Raw genomic sequence first — 19,837 nt, 5'->3', positions numbered from 1 at the left:
GACAGACAGACGGACAGAATTTCATAAAGATCATGAATGTATATACTTTGTTGTCTTAGTGTTACAAACGGAATGACAAACTTATATATACCCTCTATCACAACTGATGGTGGTGGAGGGTTTAAAATGACGACCAAGAATATTCAGTAAAAATCCCAAACCATTTTTTTTGTCATTCGATTTAAATTATATTTTTTTGCCTACTTATACCGAATCATACTAAAAGACTTGCCTTTTATTGCAGAATAATTTAGCTATACATATTTAGCCAAACTTATTATCATATAAAAAAAAAACTAAAAATATAAAAAAAATATATATTTTTCGTATTGAAAATAAAATTAATTTATTTTTTTTTCAAGAACATTATAAGGAGTGAGATCGAAAAATTCTTAACATACATATATGTTTATAAAAAAGAAACCACTAAACTTACAGCTTTATTTTTTTTTATTTGATTCAAATTATTATTACAATTTACAAAAAAAAATATTTTTATAGTTTTAATCACTAGTGATGAAATTTTGAACCCTTTTCGGAAACCCTTCCATTAACGTTTTTATAGTGCTTTCTGTCACTTTGCTCGAACATGTAGTCCATCTACGTTTAAAATCTACCACACTTTTGGACACCTTTTTTGTACTCTTCAATTCTCTTTTGACAAGAGCCCAATATCTCTCCACTGGCCTTAGCTGCGGGCAGTTTGGAGGATTTGCCTCTCTTGGTACAAATACACATTATTGTTCTTGTACCACTCAGGGCTTGTTTTACCATAGTGACAGGATGCCAAGTCAGGCCAAAAATAAGTGGACAACATTATGAAGTATTATGAATGGAAGCAGCCTTTTTTGTAAACATTCCTTGATGTAAATTTCGGTATTTATAGAGCCCGTTGTAACAAATGATTGGCTTCTTTTGCCGCAACTGCATATTGCTTGCCATACCAAGAACTTTCTGGGAAATTTTGTCTGCTTTTGGGTCCTAAACTTTTCTTCAACATTCCCTCGAGCATCAGCAACATAAAACTTTTGACCTGGAAGTTGCGAAAAATCTCCCAGAACATACGTTCGTCATCCATTATGCAGCAAGAATATTTTTTTATAAAACTTGACTTCAATTTCCGTGCTTTGTTTTTGGCCTCTAAATTTTTAGCAGCGTTCCTGTCAGGAACTTTTTGAGCCTTGTATGTTTTTAAACCTGCATTAGCTTTAACTTTTCGTACCAAATAGTCCGAGCACTGAGCTAACCGAGCTGCTTTCCTACCGGATGTGTTGGGAGCTCTTTTGAAAATGCGTTCTATTTTTTGGCTTTAGAAACATCATGTGGACCATTCCTTCTACCTGAACCAGGTTTTCTATCAACTGACAAGTTCTCCCGGTACTGTTTAATAACATTGGAAACAGTCTGACGGCAGACCTTTGTATGCTTGGCCAGATTAACGAAAAAAATAATATAATTGACATTACACATAATAACTGACATGTTTTTCAAAGGTAACTTGATCAAAAAAAAAATCAAATAATACTTTGCTTGAAAAATGTAATGAAAAACGTGTGTTAAGAATTTTTCGATCTCACTCCTTAAGCCACTTTTAGAATGTACTAGAACTAAATAATATTTGATTGTTGTTAAGCAATAACTTGATAAGCCATAATTTTTTGCTAAAACAGTTGTTTTCACTTTATTTACGATGTCCACCTATTGGAAACCGATAGTTATCGACCTTATATGATTATTATGCATTTTTAAAGTAAAATTTTCAAAAATCCTATTTTTTAAGAATTTCTTTAAACTTTAATGTCGATTTATACAAAATTTTATTTTCGTGGCATATCGAGTTACAGCAATAAACCCTTTAATTGTAAAAACTGGGTGTGGCAGCAGTCTTATCGTGATTGTTTTTATATGGAATGTTTGGCCAATTATGTGCTAACTGTAACCAAAATTAGAACTCATCATCACTAATATTTAATTAATGTCGTTCTAAAAGTGCAAAATTTCTCACTGTGCTTTGGCCTGTATTAGTAAAGCAAAAATATTCTCAAACTTACATATGTATATATCAACTGTACCCAACATGAAACGTTTTTGTTTCAAATATACTTTTCAAATATGTCGTTATGCATTATTTTTAAGCGCAATAGGGTTTTAACTTTTATATGATTTTCGAAAATTTTAATATGACTATTTCAATTTTAATACTCAAAATGACCCGGGATACTGATTTTCGTTATAAGAATACTTCTGGCTACCATGCAGAATTTTTTAGGATAATCCTAATGTAAATATTGTAATAAATTTGAAGCAAGTTTTTTAGAACCCTTTCACCACCAATAACAATGGCAATAATGAAGCTGAGTTTCATAATTTATTTCCACGTTGCATCCTAATGTCTCTAAAACTGACAATGGATAATTACAATATTGTATATCACAAAAAGCATTTACATTAATGTATCTATGAATAATGTACACATAATGATCAATAGATAAATAAACTCACTCATACACAATAGAGCGTCCGTATGAACAGCCTTTTTAAGAATTTTATGTAGGAATACCTCTCAATAAATGCGTGTTAATGTAATGCGTGTAAATGAAAAATAAAAAAAATTATATTTTTATCGAATGGTTTTTAGTGAAAAATATAATTTCTTTGATTATTTTGAAATGGGTCTCAAAAATTCCGTAATTTGGAAAAATAATTTTACTATTTTTGTAGAGTATTTTTGGTCCACAAAATAATTTTTAGTGGGTTAGAGAGGCATATTGTTTTCGTTTTTTTTCAAAATAGGAGTCAAAATTTTCATATTTTTTAGTTTAAGCAGAAAAATTTAAAAAAAAAAATTTTTTTGGCATTTAGTTTGGCCCATTTTAGAATTTTTGATATTATTTTGAAATTGAAATTTATAATACACCAAAAGTCGTTTTGCGGACCAGGAATAGTCTAAAAAAAATTAATTATTTTTCCCGATATAAGCTCAAAAAAATACGGACCCATTTCGAAAAAATTGCCGAAATTTTTTTGAGCATATTGTACTGAGATAAATATTTTAAACCGCTGGTAGGGAACTGAGGGCCTTTTCAAAAAATTGTTTTCTATTTTTTACGTATTTAGTAAAAACACATCATTTGAGAGGTATTCCTCCAAAAAAGTACTCCACCGGACATCCTAATGTATATTTATTAAAGATGTAATTATTTATGCCACATAACAAGTATTGCATGAACAGGTATTTAGATCTATGTTTAAATAATACGCAAACATATTAATATTTGTAATTTAAACCATGTATATATAGAACACCCGGAAAAAATTGCAAAAACTTGTTGTTTCACATTCCATATGAAAATAACTAAAGTTTGTATATTTGGGAAATAAACAAAAACTACCTTTTGAATAGAATCCATGGACAAATTGTCGAAGATTTGTTTTGCATTTCGTACGTGAGATTGAGCTGTTCGAAACTTTTCTAATCCTCGACCTGTATCAGGATCCAGCTCTGTACTTGCAGATTTCATCCATTCTAATGCTGCTCTATACTCCGTTCGCTCTTTTTCCATAGTGGTAATAGTGTTTTGGGTATCAGTAATAGCGCGATAACGAAAAACGTCCACTTCGTGTTGCAATCTTAAGAGTGGGACACGTACACACATTCTTTGCTGACCACAATAAGAAACTGCTTTCCCAGTGTTTGTAATACTTTGGCCAGTTGTTTTACTTCTTTTTCCAGCTTCTTTCAGAAATCGTCCAAATACACTTTCTTCTTGCGACAATATGCAAAGTCTTTCTTGGTATTGATCAATTATTTTCGATAATTCTACACTAGTTGCAGATATTGATTTAAAAACTTCAATTTTAGCATCAAGTTCCGCATCAGAAGATATAATATGTTCGTCCTCCTTAGAACCAAGTTTCCTTTGAACAGTTTTTTTGGTAATCCAAAATTGATGTTGCATTTCCGATTTTAACATTATTCAAATTTTAACTTTAATATTTTATTTATATGCTGACAAGTATGCTATATTAAGAGGTATACTTTAATTTTTTTCAATTTCTCAAATTAAGGTTGCCATATGTAAAATAAGTATATAATAGTAAAAAGTCCCCGTTTCACCCCTAACAAATAGGGTTGTCAATTAGGTTTAAAATTATTCATATAAAAACTAACAACAAAGCCAAGGCGAATTCCCATTTTGTTTTTGCATTTGGTTTTTGTAAATGTTAAAAACCATAAGTATTCGTTTGATAAAAAATTTTTGTAAAATATTTATATAATATTAAAAAATAAAGATAAAGATATTAAAATTTGTGAGGAAAACATATTCTGAATTTGCTAAATTTAAGTAAGTACCTTAAGTTAATTAAAACTTAATTTTTTGGAAAAATAAACATAAAAAGTAAATATTCATGAAAATATTATATTACGAATAAATTAATATTTGTTGCGAATGGATAATTCTACTCCGGCGGATTTAGTTTTCAATATTTGGCCATAATGTTGCAGCCGCCGGACGGGTAAATACCTCATATGGGTTTTGTTATATAAAGCGTTCCGGAACAGACTTTTTAGTTAACCTTTTTATCTACATAGTGTATATAAAACAATATTGTTTAATTTTTTAACATTTAATAGATTTCAAAATAAGCAATAACGTAGAAGTCAGTTGCCGCTAGCTGGGTAAATACTTCATATGAGTCTCTTAATATTAAGTGTTCCGGAAGAGATTTTTTAATCACGTTATCAACAAAATTTTAATATAAAATATAAAACAATATTGTGTGATATGTTAACATTTAATAGAAAAAAATATTTTTTAAATAACATATTTGTATACATACCAATTATGCCATTATTTAAATAAAATGATATTTGTTTACGAGATGCTTGGTATTTTCAGATTTTTTAAATAAATAATTCAAAATATTAACGAAGTTTTTCTCTGTTTAACGGACATTTTTAATATAAAAATGTAAACAATAACAAACTTTGACAGCTAGGAAAACCAGGCGAATTACGAAAAAAATTATCAGCTGATTGAATAACACCTCCTTATATGAATTCGCCTTGAACAAAGCAAAGTAAATTAAAAAAGTAGCGACCAAGGCGAATTCGCCTGGTTATTTTGATATTTAAAAATGTCCGTTAAAAAGTGAAAAACTTGGTTAATATTTTAAATTATTTATGTAAAAAATCTGAAAATACCAAGTATCTCGTAAAGAAATATCATTTTATTTAAGTATTAAATCCTTAATATTTTCAGCTGACAAGTAATATCACAGGGTATGCAGAGACGTCACGAGCAAAAAGCTATTTTCCTCCATTTCGCACAAATACGTTTTTTTATTTTTTTTTATGTGTTTTTTGATTTTCATAATTTACAAAAAAAAAATATTTTGAAAAAAATATGTATATAAAATATGTGGAAAGAAATGTGGAAAGGAACAAATCTGATAAAATATAAATATATTTGGGATTATATCGTTACAGAATGCCTTTTAATAAAAAAACTTTCAAAAAATCTTACTATGGCCGTATATATAAAATGATATGTAACTGCTATCGGACAATCTTGTCCACGATAATATCCTATATAGAACTTTAAGTTGGAAGCGTAGAAATCGGATGGCATAATTTTTTTCGGATTTCATCGTTCTAGGGTGTGTACTACAACAACAAACTATTTTTTACAAAAATGTTACAATAGCCGTATATATAAAATGATATATAACTGCTATCGGACGATCTTGTGCACGACATTCACCTTTTTCGGATTTCATCGTTCTAGGGTGTGTACTACAACAAACTTTTTTTTACAAAAAATGTTATTATGGCCGTACATATATAATGATAAATAACTGCTATCGGACGATCTTGTGCACGATAAAAACCTATATAGAATTTTAAGTTGAAAGATACATTTTTTCCGGATTTCATCGTTCTAGGGTGTGTACTACAACAGCAAACTTTTTTTTACAAAAAATGTTACTATAGCCGTATATATAAAATGATATATAACTGCTATCGGACGACCTTTTACGACGACATTTTAACTTTTAAAGTAATTGTTTCTTTACAATAATTACAATCCATTGCGGAACATTGCCGTTTTTAACATAGTATAGGGTTCATATTCGATATTTAACGGCGATTTCCTAAAATTTATATCTTAAAATGCGATATTAATAATATTTGCACTAGTATCCATTAATTAAAACAAGTTTTTTGGTTCCAATCATCCATTACACACTCCTAAATACTACCAATAATCGTCGAATGGTGACCATGTCAATAAGATTTTTATTTTAAATCAGGCTCAATTGGTGGTATGAATACGAATTGAACAATTTTGAACTCGGATACATCTTAATTTGTTGCTAGAACAAATAAAATGTCCGATCCATAAACATGGTTATTGCATCGAGTATATCAAGATATGATTGGTAGCATTATTGTATGGTTTGGAAATCGGAGTATTTGGAAAACCTGTTTAAATTAAAGAAAATATATAGAATTATCCAAATTTTAAAGTTTATGTTGTAAGTCTTAAAAAATCGCAGTTAAACTTCGGGTTTTTTACAACGTACTGATTTCAAAATGGCCAAATCCATGCATATAACATTAATTTCGAAATAACAACTCTTTTCAATATATATATATATATATATATATATATATATATATATATATATATATATGTATATATATATAATATATTATATATAAAAAGGGCAAAATACGGGTAAAACTAGTTTTCATAATTATCTTACACAATATTAGTGATACAAGAAAAATTTTAAATGTACCTGTATTTACTCTTAATACGAGCAGATGGTGTTTGGCACTTTTTTGAAATTCGTACTTTTAAGGGGTAAAACTGTGTACCAAGATGATTTTGGTACCTTTTTCGGAATAAATAACATAATCAAATTTTTATAAATATTTTGGATAAATCTCCCAAAATTATGAGACACCTATTTCGTACTTTTTTAAAATTCAGTCTTTTTCGGTTTATTGAATTATTCCTATTAAATTACGAACTATCTCTGTAATATTTATTGTAATAAAATTTTTACTATTTCACTGGGAAAAAAGTACCAAAAATAGAATTCGAGTACTAAGGTCTATATAGGACCAAATTCTAATAAATTATTTGGTACCTTTTTGAAAGCACAATTTTTCTGGAACACACGAATGCAGATTTGAATCGTTTATGTTTTATCTGTGATATATAGATCTAATTAAGGAATATTTTGTAAACTTAATTCTCGAAAAAGTATATTCCTAAGCGAAAAGGGAAAAATTGTTTTCTTTATTAGTACTTTTCACTTAAGTACAATTTATTCCACTTTTGGTACATTTTCTTTTGTCAAATGATACTCTTTCTCTTTTTTAATACTCTTCTTTAATATGAATTCGAAACACATGATTATTAAAACATTCATGGTCCACATTGAATAAGATTATTTAAGAGAGATTTTTTTAGTATTTTTATCTCATAAATGGTACTTTTTTAATTTACTAAAATATTCAACCTAGAAACATTAATTTTACTGAATAATATTCTATTCTTCAAATGCTACCTTTTAGATTCTTTATAATGGTTAACCGTAACATACGGCCCTTATTAAATGAGAATTTATTGAGAGAGATTTTTGTACTTTTTCGTTTTTCTATGAAAATAAAATTTTAAATGTAGGGACCTTAGTGAAAAATCTACTGAAAGGGACTTTTGGGACTTTTTCATTCATTAAAAATATTTTTTGAATTGTATATAATATTAAACACAAAAACACACAATTTTTGATGAAATGATATTCTATTAAAGGTATTTTATAGTATTTTCTTTCAAATAGTACCTTCGAATGAATGAAGCTAAAAATATATACAAGATTTTTACTGAATGCAAATTTAATCACGTGATATTGGATGTATAAAACTGAAACATTAAAAAAATATTTAACGAATTTAAATTTTCTATAAAAGTTTGTATTTAATTTAAGTTAGGGTAGCGAAGCACCCAGGGTATGCTAGTCTTATATAAATTTGTGAATATTTTTGCAAATAATTTAAAATATTAAATTCTTTTTATATAGCGATTTAGAATATGGTCGTTAAAATATATTATAGAAGAAAAAACTCAAAAATTTTCACGAACTAGCGAAATAAACATTTGTTTTGCTCTCCTATTTAGATAGAGATTATTGAATATAGTCCCTCGATATGACTATCAAGTGCTTTGCTTAATTAGGCGTATACTTAATATTTGTATCAATAAATCATTAACACGTATACGTACAGATGTCGTTAATATGTATATGCAGTGCAATTTCCATTAGACTTTAAATGAAAATATGAAGTTGAAGTTTATTTGATTTTATATGTTTTAATGTGCACAGGTTTATTCATTTTTATCACGCAGTGGTGCCGACCCAAGGATTTAAATTTTATTGTACCTTGAAGAAGGCTTTTTATAGGGGCTAGGGTGAAATAAAGCTAGGGCTATTATAGAACTTGGTATAGCAGCTTTTTGTCGAAATACGAGTATATTAAACATAATTATGAACTTAAAAGCCCTATTCGTGTTCGATGTATGGAGGCTAGCTGAAATAATGAGCCAATGATGACCATTTCCAATAGGCTTTGTTTTCTAAACAACAGTAGATCATGTACCAAATTTCATTAAATTATATTCATAATTGTGACCTCTAGCTTGATTACATGGTTTACAAGCCCTATTCGAGGGTTTAGTTGTATATGGGCTAGGAAAAATAATTTACCGATCTTAGCCATTTTCATTAGGCTTCTCCCCTGGGACAATAGAAGATCATATACCAAATTTTATTAAATTATCTTCAAAATTGCGACCTGCAGTTTTATTACAAAGCTTACATGGACGGACGGACATATCTAAATCGACTCAGAAAATGATTCTGGTATACTTTAAGGTGGGTATTGTGCGTTTCAAACTTTAGCACAACTCTAATATACGCTCTCTACAAAAGTGGTGTAGGGTATAATAATATTTCAGTTTTAATTTTATGTATTCAATAATTTCTTAACAACCTCAATATTTTACTTATATACTAACAACAACTTTTTAGACAAGAATGAAGTAATTAATTTAATTTTTTTATAAACAATTAAATTGCTTAAATTCACTGAATTTAATGAATTCATTTGAATTGTTTCATTTAATTTCATAAACTGTTCATTATTTCCTTCTTACTCTTTATGGTTTGACTTTTTTGCATATTATTCACTTAGTTAAATCATAAAAAAGCTATACATTTTTTTGCCGAAAAAAAAGAAGACAATAAAGAATAACAGAAAATATTTTTTCTTGGATTTAATGAAAGCAAAAAGGGGAAAACTATAATAAGAATGTAAGAGTGCTATATTCGGCTTTAAGGAATTTTAAAAACTCTACAACCTTAAACTGGTTTTATAAATCATAAAATTTTAAGGATTATTTCAAATTTAGCTTAACAGCATACACTTATTTATTTATTATTTTCATAAAAGACTGTCACAGAACGTACTAGGTTAGGTAGGGTTAAAAGGAGTATGTAAAGGACGGCTCTATCCACCGTCTAATGGGATTCTCTTACCCATATTTATAATTCAGCTTTCATTTCATCGAATGGTTTTTAACTCATCATACCCAAACATAATTTAATGTACTTGCTACAGTAGTTTGATATTATACTTTATTCTCTAAAGAAGTCCAAAGATTATTGAAACATAAGTTAAAACAGGTGTAATTACACTTTTATAAAGCCAACAATGTATTGTAGTAGGACTAAGACCACATTTCATGCCTTTATATCTCTTTCATATCGCACAGTATAGATCCATTCTGGTCAAGGATAACACCTAAGTACTTAACTGTTATCGGTATCTTTCAGGGTTCAGAAAAGTAAGAGTATTTTGTTTTTCTTGTGAAAAGAGAGATTTCAATCTTTGCCGGGTTAAAATAGGAGCCTCTAGGTTGAGCCCAGCTCAATACTTTAGAGCTTACTAAGCTCTTTTACACAAGTAATTTTGATTCTTTTCCTTTAAAAGTATTACGACATCGTCTGCGTAGCAGACATGTTCAAGTTCATTCTCGGTTAGGGTCCTAAAAATGTTATCAATCTAGACTACCCAAAGAGAAGGTACAAAATGCAAACGAGTATTAGTGTGTAGCTTATTGAAGACGCCTTCGAATGCATTCTGCCATGGTATACAGTTTTATATCAAGGAATACATCTATGTAGTAGACAGCTTCATTTAAGGCGGTCTCTGGCGATCGTCCCTTTACATAAACATGCTGCTTATATTCAAGGTCTTTGTCTGGTATACTATTCAATCGAAAGTTTTGAGAAGGAAGAATTTGGTATCCCTGGTTTGGGTATAAATATTACCTTTGTATGCAGTCATTTAATTGGGGAATTTGCCATTTCAAGCATGTAGAAATCTACATCACATCTGTGCAGAAAAAAGTTCCACCTTTAACTAAGAACTGTTTGTCTGACAAAATTTATAAATTTATATGCAGAAATTTTTGTAAAAAGTACAAAAACAAAATGTGAGGTTTTGGAGGCTGTCTCCAAATAATTTCTATTGAAAATTCTGTAGAGTTAGCTCTCTATTAAGCGAAAAAATTGTCTAAAGCCGATTAAAGACCATCACTGACCTACTAAACTAAAAGTGAATTTTCACAACCTACTATTTCCAATAAATTAAAACTTTTCTTTTATTTCCTTTTCATTATGCACATTGTCTGTCATTATCGTATCATAGTTTTTACTTTGTATAGGTGAATAAGTCTTTTATTTCATCCATTTTCCATTTTTTCTTTGTTTTACTTTTTCTTGTTGATATATATTTTTTCCATTTCTTTTTTATTTTGCAATTTATGTGAAACTTTACAATGATTAACTTTTTCAGTAACTTTACCTTCTATTATCTGTTTTTTGTGCCACAACTTAAAGTTATCTTGCTCGTCGGGTTGCTGCAAGTGAAAAAGGTGTTGTTAACATTGTTGAATTTCCACTACTATTTCAGTGTAATAGCGGTACTTTCGCTCTTTTATTAGTTCTCTTTGTCGTGAGTTGTGTTGGAACTTAATCTATATATGTATATTGTTCTATAGAAATTAATTTAAAAACAAGTTGGAGTAATATTCGAATAAGCCGAATGGTAAGTACCCTTCACCTATAAGTAGTTTATTATTAAATCCTTTAGAAATATAAAATTTTTCATATATATCATTCAAAAATACAGGCCTTAAATTGATTTTGTTATTCTATTTGTAACACTTTGAAATACTAGTTAAAGACCTACAATGCATGTTTCTATGATGATCGAGACATGTCTGTTAGATATCAACTAAACAACTCGCGTATCAAAGGATGTACCATACAATACAAAGGAAAACGTTTACGTGAAACAAAATACTTCAAGTGCCTTTCTAAATTAGGCGTGTACTTAATATTAAATAATATAAATAATTAATTAACACGTACACGTACAGGTGTCGTTATTAAGAGTAGTAAAATTTCACAAAGTAAAACTTTCTAGTCAAAACTAAAGAAAAAAATATGAAATTTTTAGATTTTATTTTTATTTATACCCTTCACCTTCGTGAGAGGGTATGAATGTCGGAGTGCTTTACGTGAGTACCTGGCATGTTGCTCTATCTCACGGTGGTACCTTTTCAACCATTGGGTGAGTAAAAAAGTAAACAACTCACCACTACCCCTTTGTTTTTCTTACGCGCAGGTTGCAATTTTTGTACATGAATACTCCGGTCCATGTACAAGCACTCTGCTCAAGTACTCGAGCTATCTAATCTCTTGCCATGACAGGTGTCATAAGCAAGCTCAATCTAACCGCGACATAATGTAATGTCGACCAACCACACTACTATGGCTCTGTTGTTTCTGCAATAGCACCTATAAGGGACGTAATTGGTATATTGGTATTAATTGACAAGACTTTATTTCCGTATTTACAGAGACCCACTGTGATATGTTGAGCGTACAATCAACAATGTAGGAAAATCGCTAAATAAATCAAAGAGAGGGCAGTGACCTTGCACCACATCCATCCTTCCACTCCGTCACTCCAGCGTACAATCAACAATGTAGGAAAATCGCTAAATAAATCAAAGAGAGGGCAGTGACCTTGCACCACATCCATCCTTCCACTCCATCACTCCATCATTCAAATCCATCGGTTACTCCATTCTCTCTATAGAATGCATGTAGACGTCAGGAAATATCAGAAAAACATAAGAATCTTCAGAAAACTCCTTCTTGTATACCCAATCTTTTCATTATTAGCTCAAATCCAACATTTTATTAATCCACACTCACGTTCTGTAATTCGTACCACTCTAGCATCTAGGAACGTTAACAGAAATGTATCATGAAAATCATATTCAACGTGTATCAGTCTTTTAACCAAGCACCCTCTTCCCGCTGTTTGGGTTTTAACCACATACACTACGTGGATCCCGAAGGTCCTAAACACCCGTAGTGCCAGATTATGTGGTGCTCTGGTTCGACCTCTTTTCAATCTATGAAAGGACTTAGCCAGGCAGTAGACTGTCAACACCAATTTATAGTCCCGGAAGACCACAGGTATTTGTTGCACCTATCTATCCCCGGATTGCAATACACCATGATGTGACACTCATCAAGGATTCATGCCCGTAAGTTTGTCATTCCGTTTGTAATTTCTATAATATAATTTTCCGACCCTATAAAGTATATGTATTCTGGATCCTCAGAGGTAGCGGAGTCGATTTAGCCATGTCCGTCTGTCCATCTTTCTGTCTGTCTGTGTGTATGTTGAAATCAGTTTTAAGAAGACCCCAGAAATCTGCTTAACAGGATAAATTCATAATTGAACTTCATATAATGTCGCTAACTTCCATATAAACCAATTGAAGAAAATCAGTATATTGTCAATAAATCATTAAATAATAATTTTATTAGGATTATTTCAGACTTTGCCCGGTACGATAACTTTTTGCCCGATATTAAACAAAGTTCAACATTTGTACGTTATGTAACAAACTATATGTTTTGTTTTTAAAGGAATATTTGTTAAGATAAATTTTAATCTATACATAACATGTTTAAGATGGAAATTATTTAAGATTCCGCAGAGCCGAGTATATAAACAAGTGAATTATTGAATTCAAGTCCTTTTCTAATATGGACTTTGCAAAAGGGGCTAGAATAAAATTAAAATTATCATTACTAAATCTCTAGCACCATTCAGACTTATACGAAACTAAGTTGTGTTGATATGTGTAGCTTTTTATATATCGACTATTAGAATTATTTTCATATAAGGTTCCTCCAAAAAATGACTTATTACTAATAAATTGTTAAAAAAAAGAATCTATAGCGATATTTAACATAAATCTATTTTATAGGAACAGTAATATCTTTATAAAATTTTATAAGGACTGACCCTTTATCGAACTCAAATCTTTTTATTTAATTTTGTGCATAATTGTTTTTACCATATAGTAGTATATAGGTGAAACTAATTTTCAAGGACCAACGTCCCCTGTCAAAGATCTAACTGGTGAGAATGTATTAGTAGAAGCAAAAAATAAACACAGTTGTTCAAAAGGTACTAAATAAAAATTTTATTTTTCGGACGTTATACTTTGTGTGTTATTAATGAAATTTTATATGGCAGTGAATGAAAATACTAGTTATTTATTTTTTTGAAAAGATATTTAATCTTAAAACATATTATAAACACGTCTTTTTGTTATTTTTTTCTGCACTAATGCAAAATGAAAAAATTATGTAAAATACTTTTTTTAATTTTCAATACTAAAATGTACAACTTTTTATACCCTCCACCACCATAAGTGGTGAAAGAGGGTATATATAAGTTTGTCGTTCCGTGTGTAACACCAAGAAATATTCATCTGAGACCCAACAAAGTATATATATTCTGGGTCCTTGTGAAATTCTGAGTCGATTAAGCTATGTCCGTCTGTCCGTCTGCCTGTCTGTCTGTGTAAAACACGCTCACATTAAAACTAAGCCATGGAGATCAACCAAATTCACCGAAAATATTTATTTTTATCCTAAGCAGTTTGGTGTTGAAAATGAGCAAAATCGGTTCACATCGGGAAAAGTTATGAATCAAAATTTGAAACAACCTCGAAAAAAATAAGGATTTTTTACACATTATGATGTAATTTTCTCGAAAACTATGCCAGCTAATTCCATAAAAATCACCACACATTCGTTTCTACGCAAGGGCTTCATCCTTGCGGAAAATCGCCAGGGTCGGTTCACAATTTCATATACCTCCCATACAAAAGTACATATTCCCGGAAAATTGTTTTTTTGTTAATAACTTCCGTCGCAATGTCGATATCTTTACAAAATATCAGGGAATAAAATTTTATATCAATAGAATTCATTCAGAGCAAAAATTTTCTGGATCGGTCCATAATTGGTCATAGCTCCCATACAAGGTCCCCTCCCGGAAATCACTTTAACGCACATAATTCATTACTAAATTAAGATAACGATATAAAATTTGGTACAGGTATTGCCCTCATAGAAAGAAATATTACTGTGAAAGTTTTTTCCGATCGGTCCACAATTGGTCAAAGCTCCTATACAAGGTCCCCTCCCGGAAATCACTTAAACGCACATAATTCTATACTAAATAAAAATATCGATATAAAATTTGGTACAGTTATTGCTATAATATAAAGAAATATAACTGTGAAATTTTTTTCCGATCGGTCCACAATTGGTCATAGCTCCCATACAAGGTCCTCTCCCGAAAATCACTTAAAGGCACATAATTCATTACTGAATTAAGATATAAAATTTGGTACAAGTATTGCTCTTATATACAGAAATATAACCACGAATGTTTTTTTGCATCGGTCCATAATTGGTCATAGTTCCCATACAAGGTCCCCACGCGAAAATCACTTAAAATCATTAGAAATTAGAATTTGGTACAAGTATTGCTCTTATATACAGAAATATTATCATGAAAGTTTTTTTGAATCTGTCCATAATTGGTCACAGTTCCCATACAAGGTCGCCTCCATAAAATCACTTAAACGCGCACAACTCATTACTAAATTAAGGTCTTTCTGATCGGTCTATAATTGGTCGTAGCTCTCATACAATAATTGGTAATAGCTCCCATACAATGTAATCCACCGAAAATCACTTAAACATATCAATATATAATTTGGTACAAATATTTCTCATTCAAATATTACTGTGAAATTTTTTTTGCGATCGGTTCATAATTGGTCCCATACTAGTTCCCCTCCCGAAAATCAGAAAAAATATTACTCATAACCAAATATTGATATCCATACATTTAGCAAAAATATTGCTCTTATATACATAAATTCACTATTAAATTGTTTAACGATCGGTCCATATTTGGTCATAGCTCTCATACTAGGTCCAGAAAATCACTTAGAATCACAATATTAATTACCAAATAATGATATAGATACAGAATTTTAAATTTTATCTTTATATACATAATACATATATACATATACATTATAAACATAGTCCATTTCTGAAAAATATTTAAACGTAAATTGACAATGAAAGTTTTCGGGATAAAATTTTACATAAATGCGTATCGTATTTAACTATTAAATGATAATATTTCGATAAAATTCGAAACGAGTATGTTCTGTGTATAGAAAGATCATTCTGATAAAATATTTTCAAACTGGCCTAATATTGATCATACTTCTGATTTACGTCATTTAAATCATTTCAAAAATCACTCAAACATATTTACTTCACTATAAATACTGATGTCGGAAAAATACACAAATCGTTCTCCTAATTCATGGCATCTGCATGATCTTTTCATAATAAGTCATGGCATCCGTACGAGGTCCACAACCGTAACTCAATATAAATTTTTCTGGGCCTAATCAAAATTAGTTCCACACATGAATAAATGTTAGTACCTTCATTACGGAAACAAAACTTGTGTCGAGTTATCTAAACATTTGATAGTTTAATGGATTTTAATAAGAAAATGCTTGTTGGTGGAGGGTATTAAGGATTCGGCACAGCCGAAGATAGCACTCTAACTTGTTATTTTTCAGTTTTAATTAAAATGATATGTCAAAGAATAAAAAATATTTTTTTTTTCGTTTGTAAAATATAAATTATTTTCGGGGTTTTAAATAAATGAAAAGTGTTGAAAAAATAATAAACATTAAGTTTAAGTGATAAGAAAAACTAATAATTGCTAATATCCTTGCAATTTTGCGAAGAAAATTTGAAGTTTAGTGAGTGCGTTTAGTTCTCACAAGTTTGTTTTATTCTCTCAGAGCTCGTCTGTGTGAAGAGAATAAAACTTTTTGTTTGAAAACCGCTTCAGTTTCGCCTATATGTATTACTCTATATAAGATCCCCTTCCAAAATAACTTTAATTCTCATAATTAGGTTTAAGAAAAATACATAGAAATTAAAATCGACATAAGCTAGTTTTTTTTAGAAATTAATCCTTTTTCTTAAATTTTATGAGCATTAGTGACATCCAAATAGAGTCTCACTCAAAACATTACATTAACAACAATAACTGGTTTTAAAATAACATAAAAGTTCGACATAAACAAGTTTTATGGGAACCAAAATCTCGTAATATTTTATAAGGATCGGTCTATAATTGACTGTGCTCCCCATATAAGGCTCCCTTCAGGAAATTACTTTAACTGTCATAAAAATATCAAATTGGACATGAACATGTCTTATATGCACCTAAATTACTTTGTACAATTTTATATGATTCACTTCAATTGGCCCTACCCCTTCTATATGGTCACTTCAGAAAATGGCTTTAGCACTCATAGCTTGATTTAAGAAGAATGCAATTCGATATAAGCAAGTTTTATTTTAAGAAAATTTTATGTGGATCTTCCCATAACTATCCTTATCAACAATAGGCAATCCACCTCAGAAAATATTTTTAACGATTATAATTGCTTTTAAAATACAAGTATAGCGATAAAATGCAGCATGAATTATATTTTTAGGCACTAAAATGTCTATATCAAATTTTATGGAGATCGGGCGACATTCGATCCAAGATTCGCTTTCAAAATTTACATAAAATCTCATGAATACAATGAAAATTGACAAAACTAGTTTTATTTAAACCAAAGACATATTTTACGAGGATCGGCTCTATAGATATTTCATATTGGTATCTTCATATTTAAAACTACCCAGTTGATTCGGATATTTTAAAATTGTTAGCTGTTAAGTCTGTATTTATAAACCGTATTCAAATGTACATATTTACCATGAATCTACACAAATAAAAGATTTCATATTGTATGTTTAAATTATATATTGCATCTCTACTATTTTTTGCTATCTGAACACATTTATAAATGTGTTGTTGGTATGTGGGCGGTATGTGGGCGGTATGTGGGCGGTATGTGGGCAGTTCGACAAAGAGTCAATGCATACGAAAAGGACAGTAATTGCCACTAATAGTTAACCCCCTGGATGATTATAATTCGTAAGTTTTGGATCATTCGTCACGAATGTACCCTTTGTAATCGAGAATGAAGACGGTGGTCACATTAGTGTCCTTTTTGTAAGCGGGAGCGGAGACAGTCGTCTCAAAGTAGTTATTTTACCCATCTTTTGGAGAAATGATTATTAATTTCTACTAATATGCCACCATCTGGTTGACTCAAATTTTTATCTTTCGGGTCAATCGTCACATTATTGCTCCATAGTATTCTAGAGAGCAGACACTTGAAATTTTTAAATTTTATTTAATAATTATTAATATCTTACCACCTTGCTGACTCTAATTCGTATGTTTTTGGTCTTTCGTCACAAATAAACTCTTCGTAAACGAGAATGAAGACAGTCGTCACTTTAGTGTCCCCTTTGTAAGCGAGAGCGAAGGCAATCGTCTTTTGACTGTCTCTTTGTAGGGTGTAGAGTGACGATTGACTTCCTCGTGGGACAAGCCCATGTTAAAATGGTTGGTCACCTGGGTAGCCAGGTGGCTAGGGGCCACCACAAGTGGTAGATTAAATGGTCAGTTCGGGACTGTCCCGTCGAACTGCTGGGTAGCTAAATGTAAATTCACATACACAACTACACATATCTACGTATTTATTAGGGTATTTAATTATTCGTTTTATTCGACAAATAATTATTTGTGGTTCTATGTTAACCGATTAAAATCGAATAATTCAAATTTATTCGGTTTATTGATTTTTAAAAATATTTTTCTTCAAACTATAAACAAAATTTTAATTTTCGATTTCTTTGAATTGAATTGTATGTGAATTGTTTAATTAAGAACTTATTAGAAATGCAAGAGAAACTCAACAAAGATCCCTTAAATTGGTTGTAGAAGAAGTAAAGCCGATATCATTGTTTCCAAGATTTTTTTTTAAAGAACCAGAAATGTTTCTGTATGAAACCATTCTAACCAAATCAAAACAAATTCTTAAAATGTTTCTGAAATATTGTTGTAAAAATCAGTAAGTAAGGAATTAAATTAAATAATCGATTAATTAATGGAAATTATTCGGTTTATTATTTATTTAAAATTTAACAATATTTAAATTAATCGCCAAAAATTTATGGACTAACCGATCGTCGGTTATTCGTTTTAATATCATAGTATTTATACTAGTTAATTATATAAATGTAAATAGCAATCTTGCCAGAAGTTAATGAAAATTACGAAAATAGGAAAGACATGGACTAATATTTCTCAATCAAGCCTCTTGAAGGACCAAGCAGTTACATAAGAGTTTTTGAAATAGTACTACTTTGTAGTATTTCTAAGTTATTTTTTCACATATTTTAAATCATATATTGCCCAAGAACTAGTATATTCGTCAAAATTGTAATTGTATTCTAACCCATATTTTTGTTACTGGGTATTAAAATGGGGACAACTGGCAATTTTTATACATATGGTTATTTATACATATACAAATATGTAAATATATGTATGTTAACTTTCTAGTTGTTAACTAAAATGGAAACAAAAATATGAGAGAAAAAATTCAACACCTCTTGACCACAAAATTGTTTATTTAAAGTAATTGAATGCACACAAACAAAAAAGGCACACCCATTATTTATACCCTCCACCACCATCAGTGGTGATAGAGGGTATATATAACTTTGTCATTCCGTGTGTAACACCAAGAAATATTCATCTAAGACCCAACAAAGTATATATATTCTGGGTCCTTATCAAATTCTGAGTCGATCTAGCTATGTCCGTCTGTCCGTCTGTCTGTGTAAAACACGCTCACGATAAAACGAAGCAATACAAGTTAACCAAATTCACCCAAAGTGTTCTTCGTTTTCCTAAGTTGTTTGGTATTGAAAATAGGCAAAATCGGTTCACATCGGGAAAAGTTATGAATCAAAATTTGAAACAACCTCGAAAAAAATAGACATTTTTTACACATTCTGATGTATTTTTCTCAAAAACTATGCAAGATAATTCCATAAAAATCGGCACACATTCGTTTCCACACAAGAGCTTTATCTCTGCATAAAATCGCTAGAATCGGTCCACAATTTCATATACCTCCCATACAAAAGTACAAATTCCCGGAAATTTGGTTTTTTGTTAATAACTTCCGTCCTAATGTCGATATCTTCACAAAATTTTAGAAATTAAAATTTTATGACAATAGAATTTATACAGAGGAAAAAGTTTTTGGATGGGTTCATAATTGGTTATAGCTCCCATATAAGGTCCCCTCCCGAAAATCGCTTAAACGCGCATATCTCACTACTAAATTAAGATATC

At 30.1% G+C, this 19,837-nt stretch overlaps 1 protein-coding gene across 1 annotated transcript in view; it reads right to left on the bottom strand.

The window, feature by feature from the left end:
- The window catches only part of LOC124420622 (islet cell autoantigen 1-like), a 52,341-nt gene extending 48,265 nt beyond the window's left edge, over nt 1–4,076 (bottom strand). Inside the window, exon 1 of the mRNA XM_046954088.1 lies at nt 3,393–4,076. Coding sequence (XP_046810044.1) covers nt 3,393–3,974 — 582 coding nt within the window. The 5' untranslated portion in view covers nt 3,975–4,076. The remainder of the gene's footprint in view (nt 1–3,392) is intronic.
- Nucleotides 4,077–19,837: the final 15,761 nt, after the last annotated feature.

The sequence above is a fragment of the Lucilia cuprina genome, chromosome 6 (genome assembly GCF_022045245.1).
Source record: "Lucilia cuprina isolate Lc7/37 chromosome 6, ASM2204524v1, whole genome shotgun sequence".
NCBI lineage: Eukaryota > Metazoa > Arthropoda > Insecta > Diptera > Calliphoridae > Lucilia > Lucilia cuprina.
This window is presented reverse-complemented; position numbering and strand designations above follow the sequence as displayed.